This window comes from Suncus etruscus, chromosome 11 (assembly GCF_024139225.1).
Source record: "Suncus etruscus isolate mSunEtr1 chromosome 11, mSunEtr1.pri.cur, whole genome shotgun sequence".
NCBI lineage: Eukaryota > Metazoa > Chordata > Mammalia > Eulipotyphla > Soricidae > Suncus > Suncus etruscus.
This window is the reverse complement of record NC_064858.1, coordinates 12,720,725-12,746,219: the sequence shown is the minus strand read 5'-3', so window position 1 is coordinate 12,746,219 and position 25,495 is coordinate 12,720,725. Positions and strand designations below refer to the sequence as shown.

Here is a 25,495-nt window from a genome sequence, read left to right as displayed (position 1 = left end):
AAGCTGCCTACTAAACTCAACACAGATGATAGTGTAATGAAGATCATAAATGAAATTGTCAGGGCTGTGGACTCAGTCAGAGTATGGACTGACATCAGTATCTCAGATCTTCATGTAGAAGTGGGGTATTTATTTAGAGGAAGTTTTCTTTCATGCCTTTTAAAACTTGGGTAAAACGTTTCTGCAAGAGAACAACTGCCTTTGTTGGGTGAGGAATGGATATCTACGCTTGTGTATATCGCAGATTTATTTAACTTTCTGAATGAACTTAGGGAATTTTCACATATTTCTACTCTGCCAAATAAATATCTGTATTAAGAACGAATCTGACTTTTTGGACAGAGAGTGAGAGATTAAAGGGCTGGAGCATATACTTTACATACTGGAGACCAAGGTTTGGTTCCTGACATGGTGCCTGAGGAACAGAGGAGTCACCCTGGAACATAGAAGTGGGATATCCCAAGACCACTACCAGTGTGTCTCCAAAACCAAAAATAAGAAAAAGGAAACTGGCTCTTTGGGGTAGTTTCATAAAAAAAAAGAAAAAATACAGAAATATATTACTTTTCTAAGAATTTTTGTTTGCTGTTGATATCAGTCTCTGATGGCCATATTCAGATAAGTCAATATTTTATTTGCTCAAAACTTCAATCATTTACCCTGAAAGTGAAATGTGAAGTTCTGTAAGTGTAACTTCTGGATTCATAATTCCTTCATGTAAGAGCACTCAATTCTCATGAAGAAGAAAACCTGATTGAATTGTGTTGAGTCATTCTGGTACCCAAACATAAACCACAAGCACTGCTTCAGTTTTGGCTATTCTTAAATGATATTTTAATTGTTGAGTACCTATTTGTGTGTATAAAGGCTTTATCTGCCCTATGGTAATAAAAATTAAAGAAACCAAGTGGATATCCATATAACTCTTTGTAGTTCTGAGAGAAATGGATGTTTATGTAGTCCTAAAACATTACTGAAACTTTATTAGATACAGCAAAACAGTAGCCAGATTTTGTTGTTACTCGAATAAGATAGTACTTTCTCAAGAGTTCAATACTTTAGCAGTTTTGTTTACTGCTCAGTTTAGTTTAAATAACTAAAATATCTTATAATACAAGTATAAATTAAATATAATAGTTGATAATAAATACATAAAATACTATTATAAATGATAGTTTTTAACTTAGTTAAATGTGGTATGGAGTTAGAATTTGATGTTGAGAAAATACCCATAAATTTGATGTATGATTAGCGCAAGTCTTTTGGATTATTCCTGGTTATTCTCCATGGCCTTCCCACTTTGGTTTATGATGGCTATTTCTTTTTGTTTGTTTGTTTGTTTTGTTTTGGGGCCATAATCAGAGATGCTCAGGATCACTCCTGGCTATGCGCACAGAAATTGCTCCTGGCTTGGGGAACCATATGGAATGCCAGAGGATCGAACTGTAGTTCCTCCTAGGCTAGCATGGGAAGTCAGATGCCTTACCATTTGCACCACCACTCTGGCCCCTGAAGGCTACTTCTTCATGGTTGTTGGGGACATGCGGGGCCAGGACCTCATAAATATCAAGCAAGAGATCTACTACTGAATTATATTTTCAGCCTTCAAAAAGTTCTAATTTGGGCCCGGAGAGATAGCACATTGATGTTTGCCTTGCAAGCAGCCAACCCAGGACCAAAGGTGGTTGGTTCGAATCCCGGTGTCCCATATGTTCCCCTGTGCCTGCCAGGAGCTACTTCTGAGCAGACAGCCAGGAATAACCCCTGAGCAACGCCGGGTGTGACCCAAAAATAAAAAAAAAAAGAAATTAATAAAAAAATTATAATTTGATTAAAAAAAAGCATTATCTGCAAAATGCTATAAAGTGCGAACTACATTCCATTTTGCACATACTTTGCAGTACATTATATGCAAAGTGCAATAGAGGCCTCTAGGCCATCTTTATGGAGTAAGAAGAGATTTTGATATCTTTTCATTGGAGCCAGGTCTGCTGCCAGCAGAAAAGCATGGGCAATAACAGTTTTTATTTGTGAATTACATATTAAATAGCCACTTTAAAATAAGTCAGTTTTTATAACTTATATTTAACAGACATTTAATTCAAAGCATGTGAGTTTTTTAGGGGGCCATACCCAACAATGCTCAGGGGTTACTCCTGACTCTACACTCAGAAATCACTTCTAATAGGCTTAGGACCATATCAGATGTGGGGATTGAACCCAGGCTCATCCTGGGTTGTCCGCATGTAAGGCGTTTGCCTTACAACACTGTGCTATCGCTCCAACCCCAAATTTAGAATTTTTTGCAATATCTTCCTAATCTGTTAATGAGATAGTAAATTGTAAACATATGATATTGCAGAATCTTGATATTAAAAATATTTACCCTCTCTTCCCCATGAAAAGATATGCCCTTTCTTATTAGTCTTGGGAACAAGTGAACTTTCTCTATTCAGGCACTGTATTATATAACAGTCAGTTTTATTTTGCCAGCCTGGTATTAAAACACTTGAATATGTTTATGTGGAATGAGGATTCTGAATGGGAGGAGATGGGGGATTGTAGCTGGACAGTAAGGTGATGGTATGTCTAATTGCAAAGGGAAATAACTTTGGAAAGGATCAAGCCATTAATCATGAGTTTTAGAATGTACTGGGGCAGGGTAATTAAAATTGCAGGAGTCAAATTTGAATATTTGTAGTAGGCAGAAATAAAAAAGTAACACCATGTAATTTCCTATAAAGGGTTAAATGTCGCAGAGTTAACATCTCTTAGAAAGGAACATAGCTTTTTTTTGTCCAAGAAAGGCCTTGTAAGTGTATATTTGAAAAAGGCTTTCATACTTATTTTTGTGGATAGCACAGAAGAAGCATGGACTCTATAGGTAGATGACTTGGGTTAGCTATACCATTTACTTGTCCAGAACAAAAGGATGTAAAAGAACCAGCCATTATTGTTATGAACTGATGGAAAAGTTGAAAAGATACTAATTTATATTGGTTAATTTCTGTGCTTATCTCAAGAAATTAAAAATCGAAATAATCGATGAAAATAATGCTTTTTATTTCAGTTGATTGTTTTGGGCTTCTTTTCTTAATAGTTAATATAAAAACTAGAATCTATATACATCGTTGTAAAAATAGACCATTTAGAAAAAATTATTTTTGAAGATATGTAGATTATAAATTAGCTTCTTATCTCTTATCTTTATTTTTATAATTAAATTTTCTTATAGTTTATATTAAATATATTGGATTGTAGTTGAAGGTGTAAATCTCTCTCCTCATAGTTAATCCTGAAAGAAGTTGATTCACTATTGTATGTGGACACTGATATCCTTTTTTTACGACCTGTTGATGATATTTGGTCTTTACTAAAGAAGTTTAATTCTACACAAATTGCTGCAATGGCCCCAGAACACGAAGAGCCTCGAATAGGATGGTATAATCGCTTTGCCAGGCATCCATACTATGGTAAAACTGGAGTAAACTCTGGAGTTATGTTGATGAATATGACTAGAATGAGGAAAAAATATTTTAAGGTAAGACTGATAAATGTAATTAGTTGAAATGTTTATTTCAATGTTAAATGTTAAATGTTCAGATTCTTTCCACATATCTTGTATAATAGAAGCATGGTGTTTTTTTAAATATTTTTTTTTAATTTAAAGAAAATGCATCACATGGTTGATGTAACTGATCATAATACATTTGATATTTAGAATAACTTTAAGAGTTGCAGTAGCCTGAATGTCTTGAACATCTTTGGCTCCAGAGTATAGTGAAGAGAAGGAAAGAAACTGAGTGGTGGAGGAGAAATACAAATATGAAAAGATGGGGGCCAGGGATCATGCGGTCTCAAGTGAATTGGTGAAGATTAAAAAAGGACAGAATTAAATATCCAAGCCAAAGACAAGAACAATAAAATCAAGAGACCCAAACTAACAATCTAAACTTAAAATGAGCCCGTTATATTGGCAGGCTGGAGAGTAGGGGGGTGGTATGGGATGCACTTGGGGAATGTTGGAAGAATTTTGACACTGGTGGTAGGATTGGCCCTGATTTATTGTATGTCTGAAACCCAACCACAAAAGAGTTTGTAATCACAATGTTTTCAATAAAATAAAACTTTAAAAATGAATACAAATGTATTATGGCACTTTGCAGAGTATAGCTATAAAATATAGACATAACTGATGAATTTCTAAATCTTTCCTCTAAAATTATCAAGCATGGCATGTATTTTTTTTACTTAATGTTAAATGATCTAACTATAATGCTGATTTTGTTTGTTTGTTTGTTTGTTTTTGGGCCACACCCAGTGACTCATTACTCCTGGCTATGTGCTCAGAAATCACTCCTGGCTTGGAGGCCCATATGGAATGCCGGAGGATTGAACAGCGATCCGTCCTAGGCTATGTGGGCAAGGCAGATGCCTTACTGCTTGCACCACTGCTCCAGTCCCTGTAATGCTATTTTTATTTATTTATTTATTTATTGGTTTTTGGGTCACACCTGGCAGCACTCAGGGGTTACTCCTGGCTCTGTACTCAGAAATCACCCTTGGCAGCATGGGGGATCATATGGGATGCCGGGATTCGAACCACCATCCATCTGCATGCAAGGCAAATGCCCTATCTCCATGCTATCTCTCCGGTCCTGTCATGCTATTTTTTGCTTTTTAGTTTTTGGTTTTTGGATCACATCTGGCAGCACTTAGGGGTTACTCCTGGCTCTGCGCTAAGAAATAGCTCCTGGCAGGCTCGGGGGGACCATATGGGATGCCGGGAATTGAACCACCAACCTTCTGCATGAAAGGCAAACACCTTACCTCCATGCTATCTCTCCGGCCCCATGTAATGCTAATTTTTTTTGTCTTTGAGGCCACATCCACTTGATACTCAGGAGTTACTCCTGGCTAAGCGCTCAGAAATCGTCCCTGGCTTGGGGCGACCATATGGGACGCCGGGAGATCGAACCACGGTCGTTCCTTGGCTAGCGCTTGATATGCAGGCACCTTACTTCTAGCGCCACCTCGCCGGCCCTGGAATGCTAATTTTTAAGGATTTTTTAGACTCATCAGTCTAATGATGAGTGATCATGACAACAGTAATAACTAATACTGAGTATATCATGTGCTAAATACCTTTTCAAATACTTTTAGTTATTTAGTTTTCTACTAATAGGCATAATCCTCAGCAACTCTTACTTAGACTCAAATACTATTTGTACACATTTTAGATGACAGTAAAATTGCATTTGAAGGTGATGTCACAGTGATAGTACTTAGTAAGTATACAGAAATCTTCATTCCTAATAGTGTGATGTAGTTAAAAGTTTTACTTGTTACTTGGTTTTGTAACATAGATAGTTTACCTTTCTCTGTATTGAGTTTTGAGATTGGTATGTGAAGAATGAAGTAATAATTTTACGCTCACATTTCTAGTATGGAAGCTAAATTTATTCAAAACATATTTACCCACAGAATGATATGATGACTGTACGACTGAAATGGGGAGATATACTTATGCCTTTGCTTAGAAAATACAAACTCAATATCACGTGGGGTGATCAAGATCTGTTGAATATCATATTTTCTCATAATCCAGGTAAAGATTTATGTATTTTATTTTTTATTATGTTCACTTTTAAAAGAAAATTCATATATGATATTGAATAAAAATATAAAGTATTTGATTTTTATTTGATTACTGCTTTTTATTTTAAGAGTAAAACTTAAAAAGTTTAATTGGAAGAAATTTTTGCAAAATGGGAAACAGAAGTTACCAAAAATATCCTGTTCTTTCTAGCTTTTAACTCAAAATTTTTCTAAAAGTTAATTTTGTAGAACTTGTATTTCATTGATTTTCTGTCTTTACAGAGAGCCTTTATGTTTTTTCATGCCAATGGAATTATCGACCCGATCATTGCATATATGGAAGTAATTGCCTAGAAGCAGAACAAGAAGGAATTTTTATCCTTCATGGAAACAGAGGTGTTTACCATGATGATAAACAGCCAGCATTTAGAGCTATTTATGAGGCACTGAGAAATGTAAGCACTTTTTTGGGGGGGTTGGGAGAGGTTGCTACATCTAGCACTCTTAGGAATTGCTCCTGGTTCTGCCCTTGGGGGGTCACTCCTGTGGGCAACTACCTTATTCACTATATACTACCTTAGTTTTTCATATCTTTCCTGGTCCTGAAATTAGAGCTATGGCTTCTATTAGTGGACTCTTGGTACAGGACATATTTATTGCTACAAGGGGGAATTTGCATCTGAGCTGTTTATATGAGTGACCTGGGAAAAGAAACACACACTGAATTACTTGCTCATTTTCACTTTCATTCCTGTTTCCTAATACTATATTTCAGGAACATCTGTTTTCATCTCACCTCTAAGTGGTGATGCAGGAAAACCTGCCCTGAAAACAACCTGTTGCTATTTCCAAGTCCTCAGGGTATCATATGTACCCAGTCTGGAGCAAGTTGGTTCCAGGATAGCATTAGGGAAACCTGCCCTGAAAACATTTGGTTGCTATTTCCAAGTCCTCAGGGCGAACAAGTTCGACACAAAGAACCAAAATTTTAAACTGTGAGAGTCAGAGAGCTGCACCACACAGTGACCTGCCAAAACAGACAAACACTCGCACAAAAGCATATAATTTTTAACAATAATCTATTAAACACATAGTGCATTTTGCCATTTTGAGTGAGGGTCAAAATCCTGCAGTGATGGTGAGGGTGTGCTGCGTCCTCTACACTTAGAACTAACGGCAAGATGTGACACAACATGTGACACACGGGTCATCCCCCCCCTCGCTGGCCCGTGCAGTTGTTTCCGAGGGATGGGAGACGGGATGACGCAGCCTGGGGCGGGACTACGCGCTCAAGAGATCTCTCCTCAGAGGTCCCTCCTCAGAAGCAGCTAACAAAATCCAAACTTGGCAAAGAGCCACAGTATACAAAATAATAATAAGAGGCAAAGAGCCATATTCATTTTGGCCGGGAGCCGCATGCGGTTCGAGAGCCGTGTGTTCGCCACCCCTGCCTCAGGGTATCTCATATACCCAGTCTGGAGCAAGTCAGTGCCAGGATAGCGTTAGGGCCTTCCCTGGTAGAAGTTGGTTTTCTGGTGCTAGTGAAAAAAACTGTGTTGGTTCCAAAGATAGTATTCAAGGTTTCCTGGTGGATGGCCAATGTCCAATCAACTGAAGTTGATGTCTAGTGACTGTGGCAGATGTTCAGGGTGAAAGGGACCACTGAAGTATAAAACTTATATGAGTTTATATCCGTATTAGATAAGAACTTTTTATACATAAAGTTTCCCCATTTTAATGTGTACATGCCAAAAGGAACAATGCCATAGGATACTACTGATGTTTATGGGAATAAAATTAACAAGCTAAATAATCCTGTAGCCTGGTTTTAACATGAACTCAGAACCCAAGAGAAACTTGTCTACTAGAATATTCTACTAAACAAATCCAAAAAGGGATGGGAGAAATAACATCTGCGTAAGAAAATGCACAATAAGAATTATACCTATTAAGGAAAGACATCTACGGAAATATATGAAGAAATAAAAATATCCCCTTTAAGTCTTTGAAATAGTCTGGGGAACGGGGATAAATCCAGAGCACAGCTTCAGCCTGAGAAGCTGAATATTGTGGATTCAGTTCACAGCAGTCATGGATCAGAAAATGTTCTTGAGCTGAGGGTTTCTCAAAAGCCAAATTCAGTAGTGAGCAATCTTGTAGATTCAGTTCACAGCAGTAATGGATCAGAAAATGTTCTTGTTTGTTTGTTTGTTTTTGGGTTTTTGAGTTACACCCGCCAGCACTTAGGGGTTACTCCTGGCTCTATGCTCAGAAATCACTCCCAGCAGGCTCGGGGACCTTATGGGATGCCAGGATTTGAACCACCAATCTTCTGCATGCAAGGCAAACACCTTGCCTCCATGCTATCTCTCCGGTCCCAGAAAATGTTCTTGAGCTGAGGGTTTCTCAGAAGCCAAATTCAGTAGTGAGCTAGAGTCCACAGCAGGGAGTTGGGAGAAAATGGGCTGCCGAGAGCAAATCAGTAGCAGTGGCAGTGGCAGCTTCTTCCCTGGTCGAGGCAAGGCGGGTTGCTTTTGGAGCTAGTTGGAGTGAGGGGAACTTTCTAGTGCCTGAGGAGTTAAGTACTGAGGGTATATAAAGGGTTTACATAGGGATAAATAACTGATCAGGATGAGAGAGTTAAAGGATAGAAAAGGATTTGTGAAATGGCAAGCAGGGGAAGGGAAAAAGGAAGTTTCTATATAACAGTGAAAGACTATATACAACGTAGACATTATGTACATTAGACAGACATAGGTGTAGGAAACACATAGACAGTGAAGATTGATCCATAGGTTACAGTTGAAAAACTGACCCAGGTGGAACGGGTCAGAATGCTCAAAAATATAAAGCCAGCAAGTCAGATGGAAAGTTTTTCATTTCCTATGCAAATCATTGGTAAATGCAAACTTTACTAAAAAAAGGCTTCCTGGATTACATTGTGCATGGAGCATTCTTAAAACAATCATAATTTTCAAGTCTAGAATACCTAGCGTATGGTAATGAGCACTGTAAGAGGAGTCTAACAGGTCTTGTGTATCCAGGGTTTTTTTTTGAAAGCAAACTGAGATGGGCATTATGATATAATAGTAAACTGACTTGAATTGAAAATAAATTTCAATAACAGAAATGAGCACTGTAGCAAGAGTCAGTGGCATGCAGTTGCCTGTTTCAATGCTATCTGTGAACATAAACTTTAGATTTTATTAGGCATAATCAAGTGGAAAATGAATAGATGAGAATATTCATCAAGAATCCTAATAATGAGCACAGTATTTTAAGTCTAATATTATATAGCTGTGAAACTAGGGCAACCAACTTATATCTCCAAGAACACTGATAAAAAAAGATGAAAGAGTTATTATAGACGTTAATATTAAGACACTAAAACATTCTTTTGTTTTAGTGAACACTGTAGTGGGACTCTTACCTTCCAGATGCATTCTGCATCTGTTTCTGTGGATAAAAGCATAAAAACATTATTACAGACACCTATAAAAAGCAGTTGATTGGACACTTGCTCAATTTAAACAACTATATCCATTGCTGCAGGTCTCTTTGAAGTGTAGAGGAGAATATATAAGCTGCTGTGTTTCTCTGTTCCACTCATTTTTTTTCTCTTCTTGCTATATATTCTGGGGTCAATGGTGTTTGAGACTGCTAGTTTGTTTTAAGGCTCTCTTACAATCCCTTCTATTGTATGGAGTTGTTAGGCAACTCATCTTCCAGCTCACTGATTCTGTCCTCAGCTGCTTTTACTCTGCTGGTGACCTTCTAGTGAGTTTTTCATTTCATCAAGTTTTTCAACCCTGTTATTTCAGTTTGAAGTTTTTTCATTTCTACTTTCATGATTCTATCTCTGCACTACATATGGTATCCCCATGCCTCAAGAGGAGTGATCCTCAGACAGAAAGCTAGAAGTAAACTCAAGAGCAGGTTCAGGTGTGACTCCAAAACGAATATGAGTAAAATAGTTTTTAAAATGTTATTTGTGGGACTGTAGTGATAGGATAGGTGAGATGGCACTTGTCTTGACTGGTTAAACAATAGTAATTCCTGTGTACAAAGCCATCATTAAAACTTGAACACTGCAAGGTGTGGCCTCAAAACACTCACGAAACAAATATTTGTTGAATATATAGTTACTTATACCTACTGTGAAACTTTATTGGAGATTGTTGATATAAAATGACTGAAAAAGTTGTTTGGAATTAGTAAGTTTATCTGTATGTATCACTGTGTTTTGCTTTCTTTCTCTAGTGCTCTTTGGAAGATGACAACGTCAGTTCTTTATTACAACCTTTAGAATTGGAACTACAAAAGACAGTGCATACATACTGTGGAAAAATTTACAAAATATTTCTCAAGCAGTTTACAAAAAGCATAAAAGAACATTACAGACCACCGAAGGAAAGGTGATTCGTGGTGCCTGCTAAATCAAGTGAAATTAAAGCAAATTTTCAGGATGTGTGTGAAGAAACATTCTTGACAGACATGTTTAGGAAGAAATTTTTCATTTTCAATTTTTTTCCCTAAAAATGTTAAATGAGCCATATTCATTCAATGATGAATCTTAGTTTTTGACCTCCTCCCCCAAAGGACATTTTATTATCCCTGTTATTTTATGTTACTTGATATCTTTTTAGCATTGAAAATGTTATTGAATGGTTGTAGCTTACAGACATTGGTTGACTTTCAGTCTCAAATGTGTAAGCACATTAGAATAGTGGAAACAGTAGATGTCAAAAGTGTACCTCACATACAGCTGAAATCCTCATTCTATGAATACAGCAATAATGTCAGCACTAACCTCACTTTAAATGCGTGAGAAAAGTTTACAGGAGCAGAAAAGTTTCTGTTTCTAAACGAAATGTGATGTATTTGGTATAACCATAGACAATCTATATGTGCCTTTATATATTTCATCTCTGTTCATGTCGGTTTTTTGTGACAATCGTGTTAAAGTTATTTTTTTAGGTAAGTAAGCTGCATGTTTAACATTGCAAAATATATAAGAAAGAGGAAAACTGAAAAGTTAGGGGTTCTAGTTTCTTTGTGGGTGTTTTTGAAATTTATGTTTTTTTTTTGTGTATGTTATATGCCATTCCATATTGTTAGATATTTTGCCATCTTTTTTTCACGTTAAGTGAAAAATTTTAGCTTTACTGGGCGTTCTGGAAGCAAAAAATATGCTGATAATAAAGTGAAAGCTTAATCTATATGATGAAAATTTGATGGGTCAAAACACATAAGTTATATATTGTTCCTGTAATAGCAATTTTAGTTACAGGGGAGCAGGAAAAACACACATTTAAATTTTAAGTTTTCTACCTCAAAATAAAGTTTGATATTTTTGAAGACTAAATACTTTATAAGGATACTTGCCTTATATGTAAGTTAGACAGCAATCATGAATGATTTAGGTTAAGATAGTTACATCTGACCATAGAAAGTTAATAATGAATGCATATTTTTCTATTTGGAGCATCACTTCACACATTTAATCAATATTGAGTATAAGAAAGATATTGGTTTTTTGGGGGACGGGGTTGGTCCATCTCTGTTGGTGCCCCGTTACTCCTGGCTCTGGGCTCAGAAATCGCTCCTGGCAGGCTTGTGGGACCATATGGGATACCTGGGATTGAACCCAGGACTGTCCCAGGTCAGCTGCGTGCAAGGCAAATGTCCTACTGCTGTGCCATCACTCTGGCCCTGATATTGGTTCTTTTAATGTTCTTAATAACTAATAGAATTAATACTTTGAATATGTTCTGTTCCAGGACACAGAAGATTTACAGCATCTCATTTTATTGGGTAGTTAATGTATCTTCTTTTTTTGTTTGATTTTTGGGCCACACTCATTGACTCAGGGTTTATACTCATGGCTATGCTCAGAAATTGCTCCTGGCTCAGGGGACCACATGGAATGCTGGGGATTGAACCCAGGTCTGTCCTGAGTCAGCTGCCTGCATGACAAATGCCCTACCACTGTGTTATCACTCTGGCCCTCTTCTGTTTTTGATACGTTAATACTAAATAAAAAAGGAATAATCGTGAAGAAAAATATTTCATATAAAAATTTGTGTTAAGAAGATACATTGCTTGCAAAGACATGAAATATATAGAAAGATGATTTTTGTAGATGTCTCCCATCTTTTGCAGTTCAATCAGGACAAAGAGGAAGGTGTAAAAAAGGCTCAATAGATGTTACTCTCCAGAGCCAAGCACTCTTAGGTGACCTTGAAGATTATTATGTACTTCCTTGGCCGAATGCCTTGACACATTTGTAAAGAATTGTTGGAATTGAGCTTGCATAGAGGGAGCTTAGAGTTCTATAGTTTTGAAGTTAGGAGGGTTTATTTTATAAGATCATTTCTCACCTGAGATCTGTTTTATAAGGGAGTTTCATGAGAATAGATTCCTGGGTTCTACCCATTGGAGACTAGTATACAATGTTTGGGAAAGGATTTGTAAAATTAACGAAGAGATCTAGAAATTATACAAAAGTTGATAAAACAGTACAGTGGTTTTTGTAATCTAGATTATTTATTAACATTGTACCTTAATCATTTACCTCTTTCCTATCTGAAATATCTTTTTTTTTTTTTTTTTTTTTTTTGGTTTATGGGCCACACCCAGTAACGCTCAGGGGTTACTCCTGGCTATGCGCTCAGAAGTTGCTCCTGGCTTGGGGGACCATATGGGACACCGGGGGATCGAAACGTGGTCCGTCTAAGGCTAGCGCAGGCAAGGCAGGCACCTTACCTTTAGGCCACCGCCTGGCCCCCTATCTGAAATATCTTGAGGTGAACCACAGACATTATGATTTCATTGCTTTTGAACATTCTTTTCATTATATCACCTAATACCAAGTTATTAAGGAAATCACTATGATTATCTTCAATATCAGAATTAGGGTACAGAATAATTCATATGAATTGTTATAAGTGTCTCAGGGGTCAACTAGTTTAAACATTACTGGATATTTTTTGCCACGTGAGTCTCGAGTTAGCATACCACAATTTTGGAAGGTTATAAAAAGGATTTTGAAATACTCTAATAATGGGGCTATTTATAAGCTGTGAAATTTTTATTGTAAATTCCTTACATTTAATTTCTTTAGAATTTCAAGCTCATCTTTTTTAATGTAGCTAATTAGTAGTATGAAGTCATAGTTTAGTTGGTACACTAGCAACATGTATTTTGGTACATGTGTATTTTTTTTTAACATGGTCTCAAACTTCGCATTGTGAAAGATTAGTTGGAAGGACTCATTTTAGATTATTCCTACCTAACCTAATTTGATTTTTGGCCTTATATAGGGTAGGACAAAAATTCTTTTAGGGACTGCTTTTATTTTTTTTAATAATTTTTATTGTGACTTCTAATGTGAATTACAAATCTTTCACAGTAATATTTTAGGTACATAATGACATTGAATCAGGGGCATTCCCACCACCAGTGTTGTCCTCCCTCCACCCCTGTTCCTAGCATGCATCCCATATAGGGACTGCTTTTTACTTAAACTTTAGGATACTGTAAAAGAGTAGTAATAAGGGACCAGTGCGGTATCATAGGTGGTAAGATGTTTGCCATGCACAGGCTCACCTAGGATGGACCGCAGTTCAATCCCTCAGTGTCCCATATGGTCCCCCAAGTCAGGAGCGATTTCTGAGCACACAGCCAGGAATAACCCCTGAGCGTCACTGGGTGTGGTGTGGCCCCTCCAAAAAAGAGTTGTAATGATGCTAAAATTTTTTTGAATATAATAAATCTTGATAAGTTAAACTTTCTTAAAATTTCTCAATAAATGCAGTTACATTTTAGGATAATTTATAGAATATTACATTTAAATAAAGAACATTGCATTTTATTTCCTTTGTAAATTAAATTTTTTTTAAAGCACTGTTTTTACGAAGTGAAAGTTGAGTTTTAGAAACACAACATCTCAACACCAGTCTTACCATTAGTGTCAACATCTCCACCAATGTTTCAGAGTCCATCCCTCTCCTTGCAGACTATCTTAGCGGACACCTTTTTAATTTTGGTTGCTAAAATTTGGGTCTTATGATTCCAGGGTTGTTGACTTTAAGGTATGAATATTAAGTTCTGTCCTTTCTGAGGATCATCTGTGTACCTGAATCCCTTTATCTCTGTCCGTTATTTCATATCTGTCTTTCTTCTTTCCTTCTTACTATACCCCGAAACCAAAAGTTTTCTAGGCAAACCCCATTTACATCATTGCATGAAACTATTTCTGTGCAGTGGATCTTAGATAAAATATTTACCATTGTAAATGTTTTTTTATGAAACAGTATTTGTGCAGTTTATATGTGCACTATTAATGTTTGCATATATGCGTTAGGACAATTCCTAATGTTAGAACCTTCTCTGGGCTATCGTATTACCAAAATAGGATGGCTTAAACTATAATCAGGGCTGTTCTTTTTATTTATTTATTTTTTGGTTTTGGGCTATCCCTGGTGGTGCTCAGGGTTTACTCCTGTTTTGTGCTTAGAAATTACTCCTGGCAGGCTCTGGACCATATAGGATTCCAGGGAACAAACCTGGGCCGGCTGCAAAAGGTAAAAGCTTTACCTATTGTACTATCACTTTGTCTCCTGTTTTATTTTTAATGAATTGACCATCTTTAAAAATCTTGGGTACTGGGGCCGGAGAGATAGCACAGTGGCGTTTGCCTTGCAAGCAGCCGATCCAGGACCTAAGGTGATTGGTTCGAATCCCGGTGTCCCATATGGTCCCCTGTGCCTGCCAGGAGCGACTTCTGAGCATAGAGCCAGGAGTAACCCCTGAGCACCACTGGGTGTGGCCCCAAAACAAAACAAAACAAAAAAATCTTGGGTACCAGAGAGATAGTACAGTGGATAAGGCAGGAACTTCTCTTACAGCTGGCCTAAATTTGGCCCCCCAAGCACTACCAGATGTGTCTCCCCAAACAAACACTTGGAAGAACTTTAGAAAGCATATTGTCATTACATCTTAAGTAAATGCATACTTTTTTCCCTGTTAGGAGTATCTGTGAATATTGTCTGAAACAATATTGCATTACTCTTTTAATCTTGCCTTTAGTCAAGTGTTACTGTGGTCACAAAAAAACAAAAACAAAAACAAAAACAAAAGAAACAGGTTGGACTACATACACAGCTTTGTTTTAACTGCCAGTCAACAAGTGTAAAATGGCTGAAAACTACTGTTCTGCCACCTAGACTCTAAGAGCCATTTTATGGACAATTATGCAAAACATTGCAAATCTGCTGATTGAAAAAGAATGAAGAACTCAGAACAAGATAATTTTTATTTTTTGACTAAGGATATTATTTTATCTTCTCTGTGCCTTAGAATTATAGGCAATCTACATGCTTTCCAACTTCACAAGAAGATATGACTCAGAAAAGATAATGAATTTGAAAGCACTCTGTGTAGCTTTTTGCTGTTGTCCAAACCAGCATTATTGTTGAAATTGTAGTTTGCCTTGTTTCTTGTACATATTCAGTTCTCTTTGGCTGAATGTTTTCTCACATGTATTAGGACATGTATTATTACCTCCAATATAAATTTAATTGTGTAAGGAAGAGGTGCTTCTCTTGGGCAGGAATGTACCCAGAAATTGGACCCAGGCTTCCTACATGTAAAGCAGATGCTTTACCACTGATCTATATCCCTGGTCAGTAGGAATGAGTTTTTAAGAGAGAAAAGGCAGAGAAGGATATTAATGAATGATATAAAGAATGAAGAGAGAGGAAGTGAGTAAGATGAGGGGAAAGAATGAGAAAAGCAAATGGCAGAAAAAGATGGAATGAGTGAGAAAATCATGAAATGGAGACGGAGAGAAATGGTATGGAAGTAGCCACTTGATTGTCTTCTACCTGTGCTGGCCTTTCTCTAGTTGGTTGAGTCTGAGAGTCTACAGAAGGAAAAGTGTTGTGTTTCATGGCAGAAGGAATAAGGTTGCCCTTTGAAAAATTTATGATGCTAGTCATTCTGAGAAACTTAAAAAAAAATCCATATCACAGTTTATAAGATAAGAACTGGAAATATGAGGAAAGTTATCTTCCATTTTAGCATCATCCTTTTAACTACTTCAGATTTTGATTAAGCAAGATTTACCACATAGATTCACAAAACAAATTAGGGTGAGGGGAGGCTTTCACATTACCTGTTAAAGGGCTCTGAGATTGTTATAGCAATTTTCCCACATGATGTTGGTAGTATACCAGATTTTAAACTCCACTCTTCTGGTTTTTTTTGACAGTTTTAAAGTGTACTTACCTTCCTTGATTCTCAGTAGACATATTGTCAGTGAACTATTATGAATTGATTTAAGAGAGAAAAAAAGGAGGAAACGGCTTCAAAGATAATGCTCACTGTCTTCTAAATTTAATGTTTATATTGTAAGTAGTAAATATCTTAATAGAAAACACTACTGAAGTGTTTTTAGAAAAAAGACCACTAACCATTATTTTAGATGTCTTTTTATTCCATAGAGTAGGAATTTAAGAATTGCAGTCTGCCAAGTATAGGGTCAGATTAATCCATTTGTTAAATATAATTTCAGGTATTTTAAGTTTTCCATAGTACATTTTAATATTCAATAAATCTAAATAGATCAATGATTATAGCATCAATAGTATAGCATTTATTTTATTATTATTATTAATTTTTTTTTTTTTGGTTTTGGGGCTCTCAGACTTCTGGCTCTGTGCTCAGAAATCACTCTTGGCAGGCTCAGGGGACCATATGGGATGCTGGATTGAACCTGGGTTTGTCCTGGGTCATCTGCATGCAAGGCAAGTGCCCTACCACTGTGCTATCGCCCTGGCCCACAATTTACCTTTCTATACATTGCCATAATGACCTTTTTTTTCCTTTTGCCTAATATCTAGCAAAACTAAGTTCTGATATTTGTTTCCTTTCCTCCCTATGTCCCTATGTCCTTTAAATTACATGGTATGTGTACTGCTATGAACCAAAACTTTGACCTTTTGGTATCTGTTATTTAATAACTCATTTGATATAAAATGAGATTTAAAAAATGAAGTTATGTAACTTAAGACTTAAGAGGTGACAAGAATGTTTTTAAAGTTAAAGCTGTGCTAATTTAATTGATTGTAAATTGTAGTATGAAAAGAACATGATTAGAATATTGGACTGGGGAATTCAAAAGCATTTCATTGTAAAGTTGAGCTTAAATTTAGATGAAAGTAGATACTTTTCTTTCACTCTGTAAATAATTCCAAATGTCTAACTAATTGGATGCTTTAGAATTTTTTAGAAACTCAATCATCAAGCAAAAAACCCTGTTTTGCTTTTAAAAATTTGTGTCATATGTTGTAAACACTAATTTTTAAGCTCTGTGACCTAACATTTTAATACCATACTTATAAACTGATGTGGACCAAAAAAAATGGGGGAGGCGGAGCAGTGGTGCAAGTGGTAGGGCATTTGCCTTTTATATGTTAACCTAGGACAGACTGCTGTTCCCCCCCCACCCCCCGCGCGTCCGTTATGGTCCCCCAAACCAGGAGTGATTTCTGAGCGCACAGCCAGAAAAACTCCTGAGTGTCACTGGGTGTGGCCCCTAAAAAAAAACAACAAAAAACCTGATGTGGAGTCATTATATATTTAGTTTGACTTTAAAGCATACGCACATACTTATCATAGCAATATTTTGTAAACGTTGTGAATGTAGCAATGTACTTTTTAATTTAGAATCTGTGGGGGCTACTAGACTTTATAGTGTATGTGGCAGACCTGGGTTTGATCCTTAGCACTCCAATAGTTATCTCCAAGCACTACCAGCTGAGGCCCAAAAACATACAAACCAATAAAGAAGATAGACTACAATAGTAAATACCTTTCTTTAACTTTTGTATAAAGTCTTGTCAGAATATACTGGAATGTACGAGAAGAATTCAGAACTTGTAACTATGGAATGTAATCCAAAATATGGTGAAAAACACCTGCATGTCATCAGTATTTGAAAATAGGCCCATGGACTCAGATGGTGGATCTTTGAAGGAAATGCTGGTTTGCATCTGTTCTTGAAATCAGAAACTGGAAAAACTGGCAATTACTTGTGTTTCATAAAAATTTTGCATAGTATTTTGCATAGAAATGGTTTAAAAGTTGTAGGAAAGTACCTTGGTATGTAACATATCAGGAATGCTACCCTTAAACAGCTTTTTAACTTTAAAATACTAAAGTTTTATGATATGGTTATCTTTGAGTATTTTTTGTATTTTGACATTTATTAAAAATTGTTGATATATTTTATAGATTCAGATATTAACTGAGAATAGTGGAAATTTGTTTTATTCTGTTTTGAGACATTAAATGTATCTTTTTCTCTAGACAGTGTTATTGTTGCTAAATAAATGTTTAGTTCTTAAAATGATGTGTCTGAATTTTAATAATTAGAAATATATTTGGAGATTAGGATCAACTTGGGCAGAGCCCATGCCCTGGGGTGTGGCTTCTTGAGCGTGAACCTGAGGGTTCAGAATCAAGAACATTTTGTTCTGAACCATGAGGGACCTACTCAGCCTGAATAAATTGGAATCATGGCATGTGCTCTCCAAGCCCCATTTCCCCCCCCCCCCATAGGTTTGAGGCCTTGCCCAATAATGTAACTTCCTGAGTATCTGAAGGTTTGGGGCTGACCTGTTGCATAGGGACCCTATATACCCATAAACGGAACTCATGGCATGCCCACCTATAAGGTAAACTAGGCTTCTTTTGGCTTCCCTAGTGGGTACGGGCCACACCATAATCTCCCTCCTTTGTGAAACTTCTCTAGAGACTTTCCTGGCAGTGGGGAAGATTCTGACAGTGACAGCAAATAATTTTTTTAATTATTTTATTTTATTTATTATTATTATTATTCTTTTTGGCCACACCCGGCGGTGCTCAGGGGTTACTCCTGGCTATCTGCTCAGAAATAGCTCCTGGCAGGCACGGAGGACCATATGGGACACCGGGATTCGAAACAACAACCTTTGGTCCTGGATCGGCTGCTTGCATGGCAAACACTGCTGTGCTATCTCTCCGGGCCCCGACAGCAAATAATTTAACTCCAGACTACAAAAGGAACCATGGTTAAAGCAGCCAGGACCCCACCCTGTGTTATGGGCAAAGACTACCATGAAAGCCCAGTCAGTACTAACTCCCTATATAATGTCTCTCTTTTCTTCAGAAAAGAAAATAAGCTTAAACAATGGATTTGACTGCTAATAGAAAAGGAGATATGAGAGCAGAAACGAGAAAATTACAAGTAGAATGATAGAACTGAACAACTAGGCAAAATGAAAAAATCCCTGGGAAGGACTCGCTGGCAGAATAACAGTTTATGAGGTCACTATCAGTGAGTTAAAAGATGAAGTGCGGGGCCGGGCGGTGGCGCTAAAGGTAAGGTGCCTGCCTTGCCTGCGCTAGCCTTGGATGGACCGCGGTTCGATCCCCTGGTGTCCCATATGGTCCCCCAAGCCAGGAGCAACTTCTGAGCACATAGCCAGGAGTAACCCCTGAGCATTACCGGGTGTGGCCCAAAAATCAAAAAAAAAAAAAAAAGATGAAGTGCATAACACCTCCAGACAGAAGACAGTTGGTAGGAGAGATCCTTAAACTAAGCAAAAGGGAACTTGGGGATAGATTTGAGAGCAGTATCAAACTTTGAGATCCCAGAGATCCAAGAATAATCTTTCTTATGAAGAAGCAATATTCAAAGACATCATTGCTGAGAAGCTCCTAGAGCTGGAGAATCCATGCATCCACATCCTAGATGCCTAAGCTTACCAACTAAAAGGAGAAACATACCCCAAGGCATTCTAATCAGAAAGATGAAAACCATAGGTAAAATACTGAAAAGCAGTAACATCAAAAAGGAAATTGCAGAGGAGAATCTTGAAGATATACCAAAGGCAGCTCTAGTGGGGGGGAATATTCTTCACGAGAGGAAAGTGGGTGATCATGAGTGGCTGGGCAGAATAATATTGAAGAAAACCAGACCACACGAAAATGTGGGATCAACACGTTTTCTGGCAGGCATCTGACATTCTTTAAGCAGAGTTTTATAAGGGGTAAAAGTCACTCAGGTATTGAGAAGAATGTTTACAATTACAAACTAGAATTTAACAGTAAACAATACATTAAGCTATGGGTGTGAGCCGTAAGAATTGTGAGTTACAAAGGAAAAGGTCAACTCAAGGCAACTCTTAGCAAAGTAACTTCAGATGCAAAATAAGGGATTATTAAGTAAAGTAGAAAAAATCTAGGAACACAATCTTCACTGGGATGGGTTCTATTATTTTAGAAGTCGAGTGAAAGAAAGCTAAATCCACTAAGGTAGTTCTCGTTTTCTGTGAAGAGTTAATAGCCCAGGATCTACATTCTGGCTACGCCCTTGATTACCAGAAACGGAGGCTGCAAGGACATATATGAAAAAGAAAAAAAAATACTGTTTTTGATTCTGGTGCTAAATATTATCCAGAAAAGGGACTTTAATCAAGGCTAATCTGCTCAAAATATCAGCAGAAGAGAGAATAGATTTTAAGGCTGAATAGTATGAAGGGAATATAATGTCAGTACCATAACACTAATCTCAGAAATATCTCTTCGGGAATTCCTCAACAGTCCATGCAGGGGCAGAGACATCCACAGCAGGCCTTTTGAGGAACCCTGCGGGGTTTTTCTCAGTTCACACCTGGGAAATCCTGGGATACACCTGGTGGGCCTCCTGTGTTCCCCTTAAATGGAGATAATTATGCATGGCATGGCAGGCTATAGTGACAAAACTCAATGAAATGAACGCTTCGCTAAGAGTACTTCACACAGCAGGCTTACCTTTAGGTTTGAAGGAAGCATATATAACATCACAGATCAACAACAGCTCAGAAGCTTTACAGACTCAGAATGAGCCATACGAAAACTGAAAGGTCTACTTTAAGGCAAAGCAGACCAACAAACACCAAACTAAAAATAAAGGAAACTTAAAAAAACCAACTTAGAAATGAAAAGGGGGAGGTTACTATATATACTACAGAAATTCAGAAGGTAATTAGATTTTACTTTGAGAAGCTTTCAAAACGAGATCCTGGACAAAATGGATAAATTCTTGGTTTCCTATTACCTCTTCAGGTTGAACAAAGATGGTTTGAAATATCTGAACAAAGCTATCACTATGGAGGAAATTGAATAGTAACCAAATTTTCTTGAAAACAAAAGTCCAGGCCCAGATGGATTCACTAGTGAATTCTTTCAAACCATTCACAAGGATGTACTGCCAATACTTTTCAGGCTCTTCCAGGAAATTGAAGAAACTAAACACTTCCAAATAGTTTTTTTTTGGGGGGGGGAGCTGTGATTTTCAATCTTTTTTTTTATTAATTTTTCATTTTTAATTATGAGAACAAAGTTGCAAAGAAAGAGGACAAGGTAAAGTTACAGTGGAAGGACAATCACCCATAAACAGAATTCTCAGTAGTCCCATGGCTGATATCTTAACTTTGAACTTTCAGCCAAAGAACATTAAGAAAAATAAAACAGAACTCATGTACAATTACTTTGTCCTTCAAGTCCCCAGATTGTAGTACATAATATTTCTTAGCAGCTCACAAAGAAACCTAAAGACATAAAACTTATGTAACTCCTTGAACATTGAAGGCAAAGTACTTTTTTACATTTCCATGCACATGCATATTAGTTTAAATTAACCTCAAAAGTTTAAGTGGGTTGTTTTTCTTAAGGATTAGAGTCAAAGGAGCACAGTAAAAATGGTGTTAGAGTGGCAATTATTGTTTGCATAGGCCCACCAAAATATGAGGGACATGGAAAGGAAAAGCCTTGGCCTAAATACAAGGAGACCCTACCCCTGAAGTTTCCTGGCCTAAGACCAACTCTAGGCTCCAGGCAAACTAGTTTGTCCAATCCAGGTCATTGTCTGTAGTGCCAATACACTTTTATTTTTCACACAGTCTCTGTTGTTGGGATCATGTTTCTGTATTAAAGATCCTGGAATCTGCATATCCTACATTGCAGTCAGGATGGTGCAGAGTGTACTCTCGTTTCACCTTACAATTAAAGGGCAATGCAGAGAACCCTGTCCTGTAAGCAGGTCGTTTTTGTTGTCAAGTCTTCTTAGTGGTTTTTTTTTTTGGTTTTTGGGTCACACCCAGCAGTGTTCAGGGGTTACTCCTGGCTGTCCGCTCAGAAATAGCTCCTGGCAGGCACGGGGGACCATATGGGACACCGGGATTTGAACCAACCACCTTAGGTTCTGGATCGGCTGCTTCCAAGGTAAGCACCGCTGTGCTATCTCTCCAGACCTGAGTCTTCTTAGTGTTAAGGGAAGTCTTTGAGCAGGTTGATGTCAGAGCAGTGGTAGGGTCTTCCCTGGTAGAGGATTGCTTCCAGGTGTTGTTATAAAAAACCTTGGATGTTTCCAAGATAGCTTCCCTGGTTCAGAGGTGAATGGAGGATGCCCATTCTTCTGAGGCCTGTACCAGGTCGTTATATCAATGTTCAGGGTGTAAGGTCCCATTGCACTACAAGATTTGTGTGTTCCAGTCTCTATTAGATAAGAACTTATTTGGATGTATAGTATTTTCCCATTTTTTTTTTTTTTTTTGGTTTTTGGGCCACACCCGGCGTTGCTCAGGGGTACTCCTGGCTGTCTGCTCAGAAATAGCTCCTGGCAGGCACGGGGGGACCATATGGGACACCGGGATTCGAACCAACCACCTTTGGTCCTGGATCGGCTGCTTGCAAGGCAAACGCCGCTGTGCTATCTCCCCGGGCCCTAGTATTTTCCCATTTTAATGTGCCTATGCAAACAAGGAACGGTGCCACGTGGCTTTTTGGGCGCATATGGGGGCCATAAGAATAAGTCCAACAATCCCCACGACATGGTTCAATCATAAGCATTAAACTGAGGGACTTCCACCAAAATTCCTTATTGAACAGCTCACAAAGAGAAGACAAGATAAAAAGTGGGTAGAATTGTCTCAGTAAAACAATATTTAGAAAGAGTTACAGCTGTTAAAGAAAATAGAAATAAAATATTCAAGACATATGTGTCCATTTTAAGTCTTTTGAAATAAGGGTTGTTAAATCCAATGCATGACTTTGGTCTGTGATTAGGACTGTAGTACTGAAGTTAAAAAAGGTAAATGTGGGGTACTGATGGTTGGGGGTGAGAGAGTTAAGGAGTAATAATGAGCTTTGTAGGGGTGTGCGAGAGGGCAGAATCTGTTGGGGCAGGAGGTCGGTCTTGGTGCCTAACAAATTAAAGAACTGAGAGTAAAGAGGGTTAATTAAGGAGAAGATAACGAATCCCGATTGGGAGAAGAGGGAGTAGAAGGGGCTCTGGTATGGGGGAGGGGCAATATATCAGAGGGGCTATATACATTGTATAGATGAATTGTTTATGGATTAGGCTTGGCAGTCAGAGAGGACCACTGTATAGAAAGTCACATCTACATATACACTGATTTTAGAGACCTATTTGAATATTATCCTCCAAATCTAGGGAATTCCTTTTTTTTCCCTAGAAACAGTCGAGAATTAAGAATATTTTTGGGTGTTGTTAAAAAGTATATATGAAAATGAATACAAGTAAGAAAAGAACTGAATAGGGTCCAGTATGCATAGGGGAGGAATTTCTCTCCCCCACCCTCCCCCCAGGGCTGATTTACCAGGCGTGGCCCTGAAGACCCGTCTGGCATGGGGGGATCTCAGTCCCCTGGACTAAGTGGTCAGCCAAGGGGGCCTATGGCTAGCTGTCCTGCCCAGAGCCCCAACATACCAGCTGAAGAGAAACAGAAGAACTGGCATGTGGAGTCTTCTGGGTGCAGCCCCTGCCTCTGTAGTTTGTGTATGCATAGGGGAGGAATTTCTCTCCCCCACCCTCCCCCCAGGGCCCAATTTACCAGGCGTGGCCCTGAAGACCAGTCTGGCCTGGGGGGATCTCAGTCCCCTGGACTAAGTGGTCAGCCCAGGGGTCCTATGGCTAGTTGTCCTGTCCAGAGCCCCTAACATACCAATCGAAGACACCCAGAAGTCCTGGCATGTTGAGTCTTCTAAGCCCAGCCCCTGCCTCTGTCGTTTGTGTATGCATAGGGGAGGGATTTCTTTCCCTCACCCACATTTGCACACACCCAGTTTAATGAATATGTATTAATTACAAAGGAATGTAAGAACTTAGTTTTATTCATTTTTTTTGGTTTTTTATTTTGGCCACACCCATTTGATGCTCAGGGGTTACTCCTGGCTAAGCACTCAGAAATTGTCCCTGGCTTGGGGGGACCATATGGGTCACCAGGGGATCGAACCGTGGTCCTTCCTTGGCTAGCACTTGCAAGGCAGACACTTGACCTCTAATGCCACCTCGCCGGCCCCGAATTAGGTTATCTTTATAATTCCTTTAAAATTTTTTTATTTAAAGCATTGTGATTCACAAAGTTATTCATAGTTGAACTTTAGCCATACAATGTTTTATGGGACATTGGGGGATCAAACCGCAGTCCATCCTAGGCTAGCATGGGCAAGGCAGGCACCTTGCCACTTGCGCCACTGCTCTGGCCCAAAATATGCTGTAAATCTTAAGGATGTTCTTTGTAATATGATCTTTGTAAGATCAAAAAATTCCCCCTTTGATCTTGCTACCTTCAGTATTCTACCCCTATCTTTGTTATTCATCATTATGATTAGGATGTGTCTTGAGGTTCTTTTCTTTGGATCTCTTTTAGCTGGTACTCTACTGGTACTCTACATGCATGCAGGATTTGGTAGCATGTACTCTTAGCTCTGGGAGTTTCTATGCAATGATGTTCCTGACTGTTGAATCTTCATGGAATATTTTTATGGGTCTTTGGAATCCTAATTATGCTTATGTTATTTCTATTGGGTTCATCCCAGACTTCTATTTTCATCTGCTTATGCCCTTTGGAATTTTTTTTTTCATCATCTGATCATTTGTTTTAAGGTTCTTTTCCAACCTCTTTAGTTTTATGGAGTTTTTATGCACCTGATCATCCAGTTTATTCATTCTGTCCTCAGCAGCTGTTACTCTGCTGGTGAGGTTTTATTTTGTCTACCAAGTTTTTAGTCCTGTCACTTCAGTTTGAAGTTTTCTCATTTCTACTTTCATATCCTCTTGATTCTTATTTGTGTTTCATTCAGTTTGCTACATGGTTTATTTTGAGTTCTTTGAACATCCTTCTTATTTCCCCTCTAAAGTCTTTATCAGGTAATTGTTGGGTCTGCAGAGCTACTATTGTCATTCCCTAAGCATGGTGATGTCCTGCATTTTTTCCCCATTGTGTCCTTTGCAGAGTGGTGTTTTCTATGTGTTGTGCTAGGGTTCATTGGCAAGAGTATATGCCCATGGCCTTGGAGCAGGTGGCTATCAAAGCACAGATCTTGCTAGGTCACTTCAGGGCTTCAGGCCTGGTGCTAGTTTCTGCTACCTTTGGGGGTCAGAGATAGCTCACCAAGCCACTGGACGGCCCCCAGCTGATACAGTTTTTAGTGAATTGAAGGAGTCACCACACCACTGGTCTGCCCTCCTGCTAATTTTCTTCAGGGCATGGGGCCAGACACCAGTCAGTGCTACTTCTGAGGGACTGGGGAAGCTCACTAAGCCATTGGTCAGTTCTCCTGCTGTTTCCTTTCACTGCTGCTGGCCAGTCACCAATTGCTGCAGTCTCTGGGGCCTGGGCACCTCATTATGCTACTGCTAGTCAGCCCTCCTTTGGTCTAGAATTTATTTTTAAAAGGAATGCAAAGTAAAGCATTGTAATTGAGGGCTAATGTTTTATTAAAACTATTTTATGATTATTTAGAGTACATAAATTAAAATATTATAATCTAGAGTTAAAAATTT

The 25,495-nt window shown here is 38.2% G+C and overlaps 1 protein-coding gene across 2 annotated transcripts in view; it reads left to right on the top strand.

Annotated features, from left to right (window-relative positions):
• GXYLT1 (glucoside xylosyltransferase 1) overlaps window positions 1-10,611 on the top strand; it is a 39,608-nt gene extending 28,997 nt beyond the window's left edge. For both annotated transcript variants that reach the window (XM_049783829.1, XM_049783828.1), the window contains 4 exons: window positions 3,290-3,541; window positions 5,485-5,608; window positions 5,881-6,053; window positions 9,859-10,611. In XM_049783829.1, coding sequence (XP_049639786.1) covers window positions 3,290-3,541; window positions 5,485-5,608; window positions 5,881-6,053; window positions 9,859-10,017 — 708 coding nt within the window. In that variant the 3' untranslated portion in view covers window positions 10,018-10,611. The remainder of the gene's footprint in view (window positions 1-3,289; window positions 3,542-5,484; window positions 5,609-5,880; window positions 6,054-9,858) is intronic.
• Window positions 10,612-25,495: the final 14,884 nt, after the last annotated feature.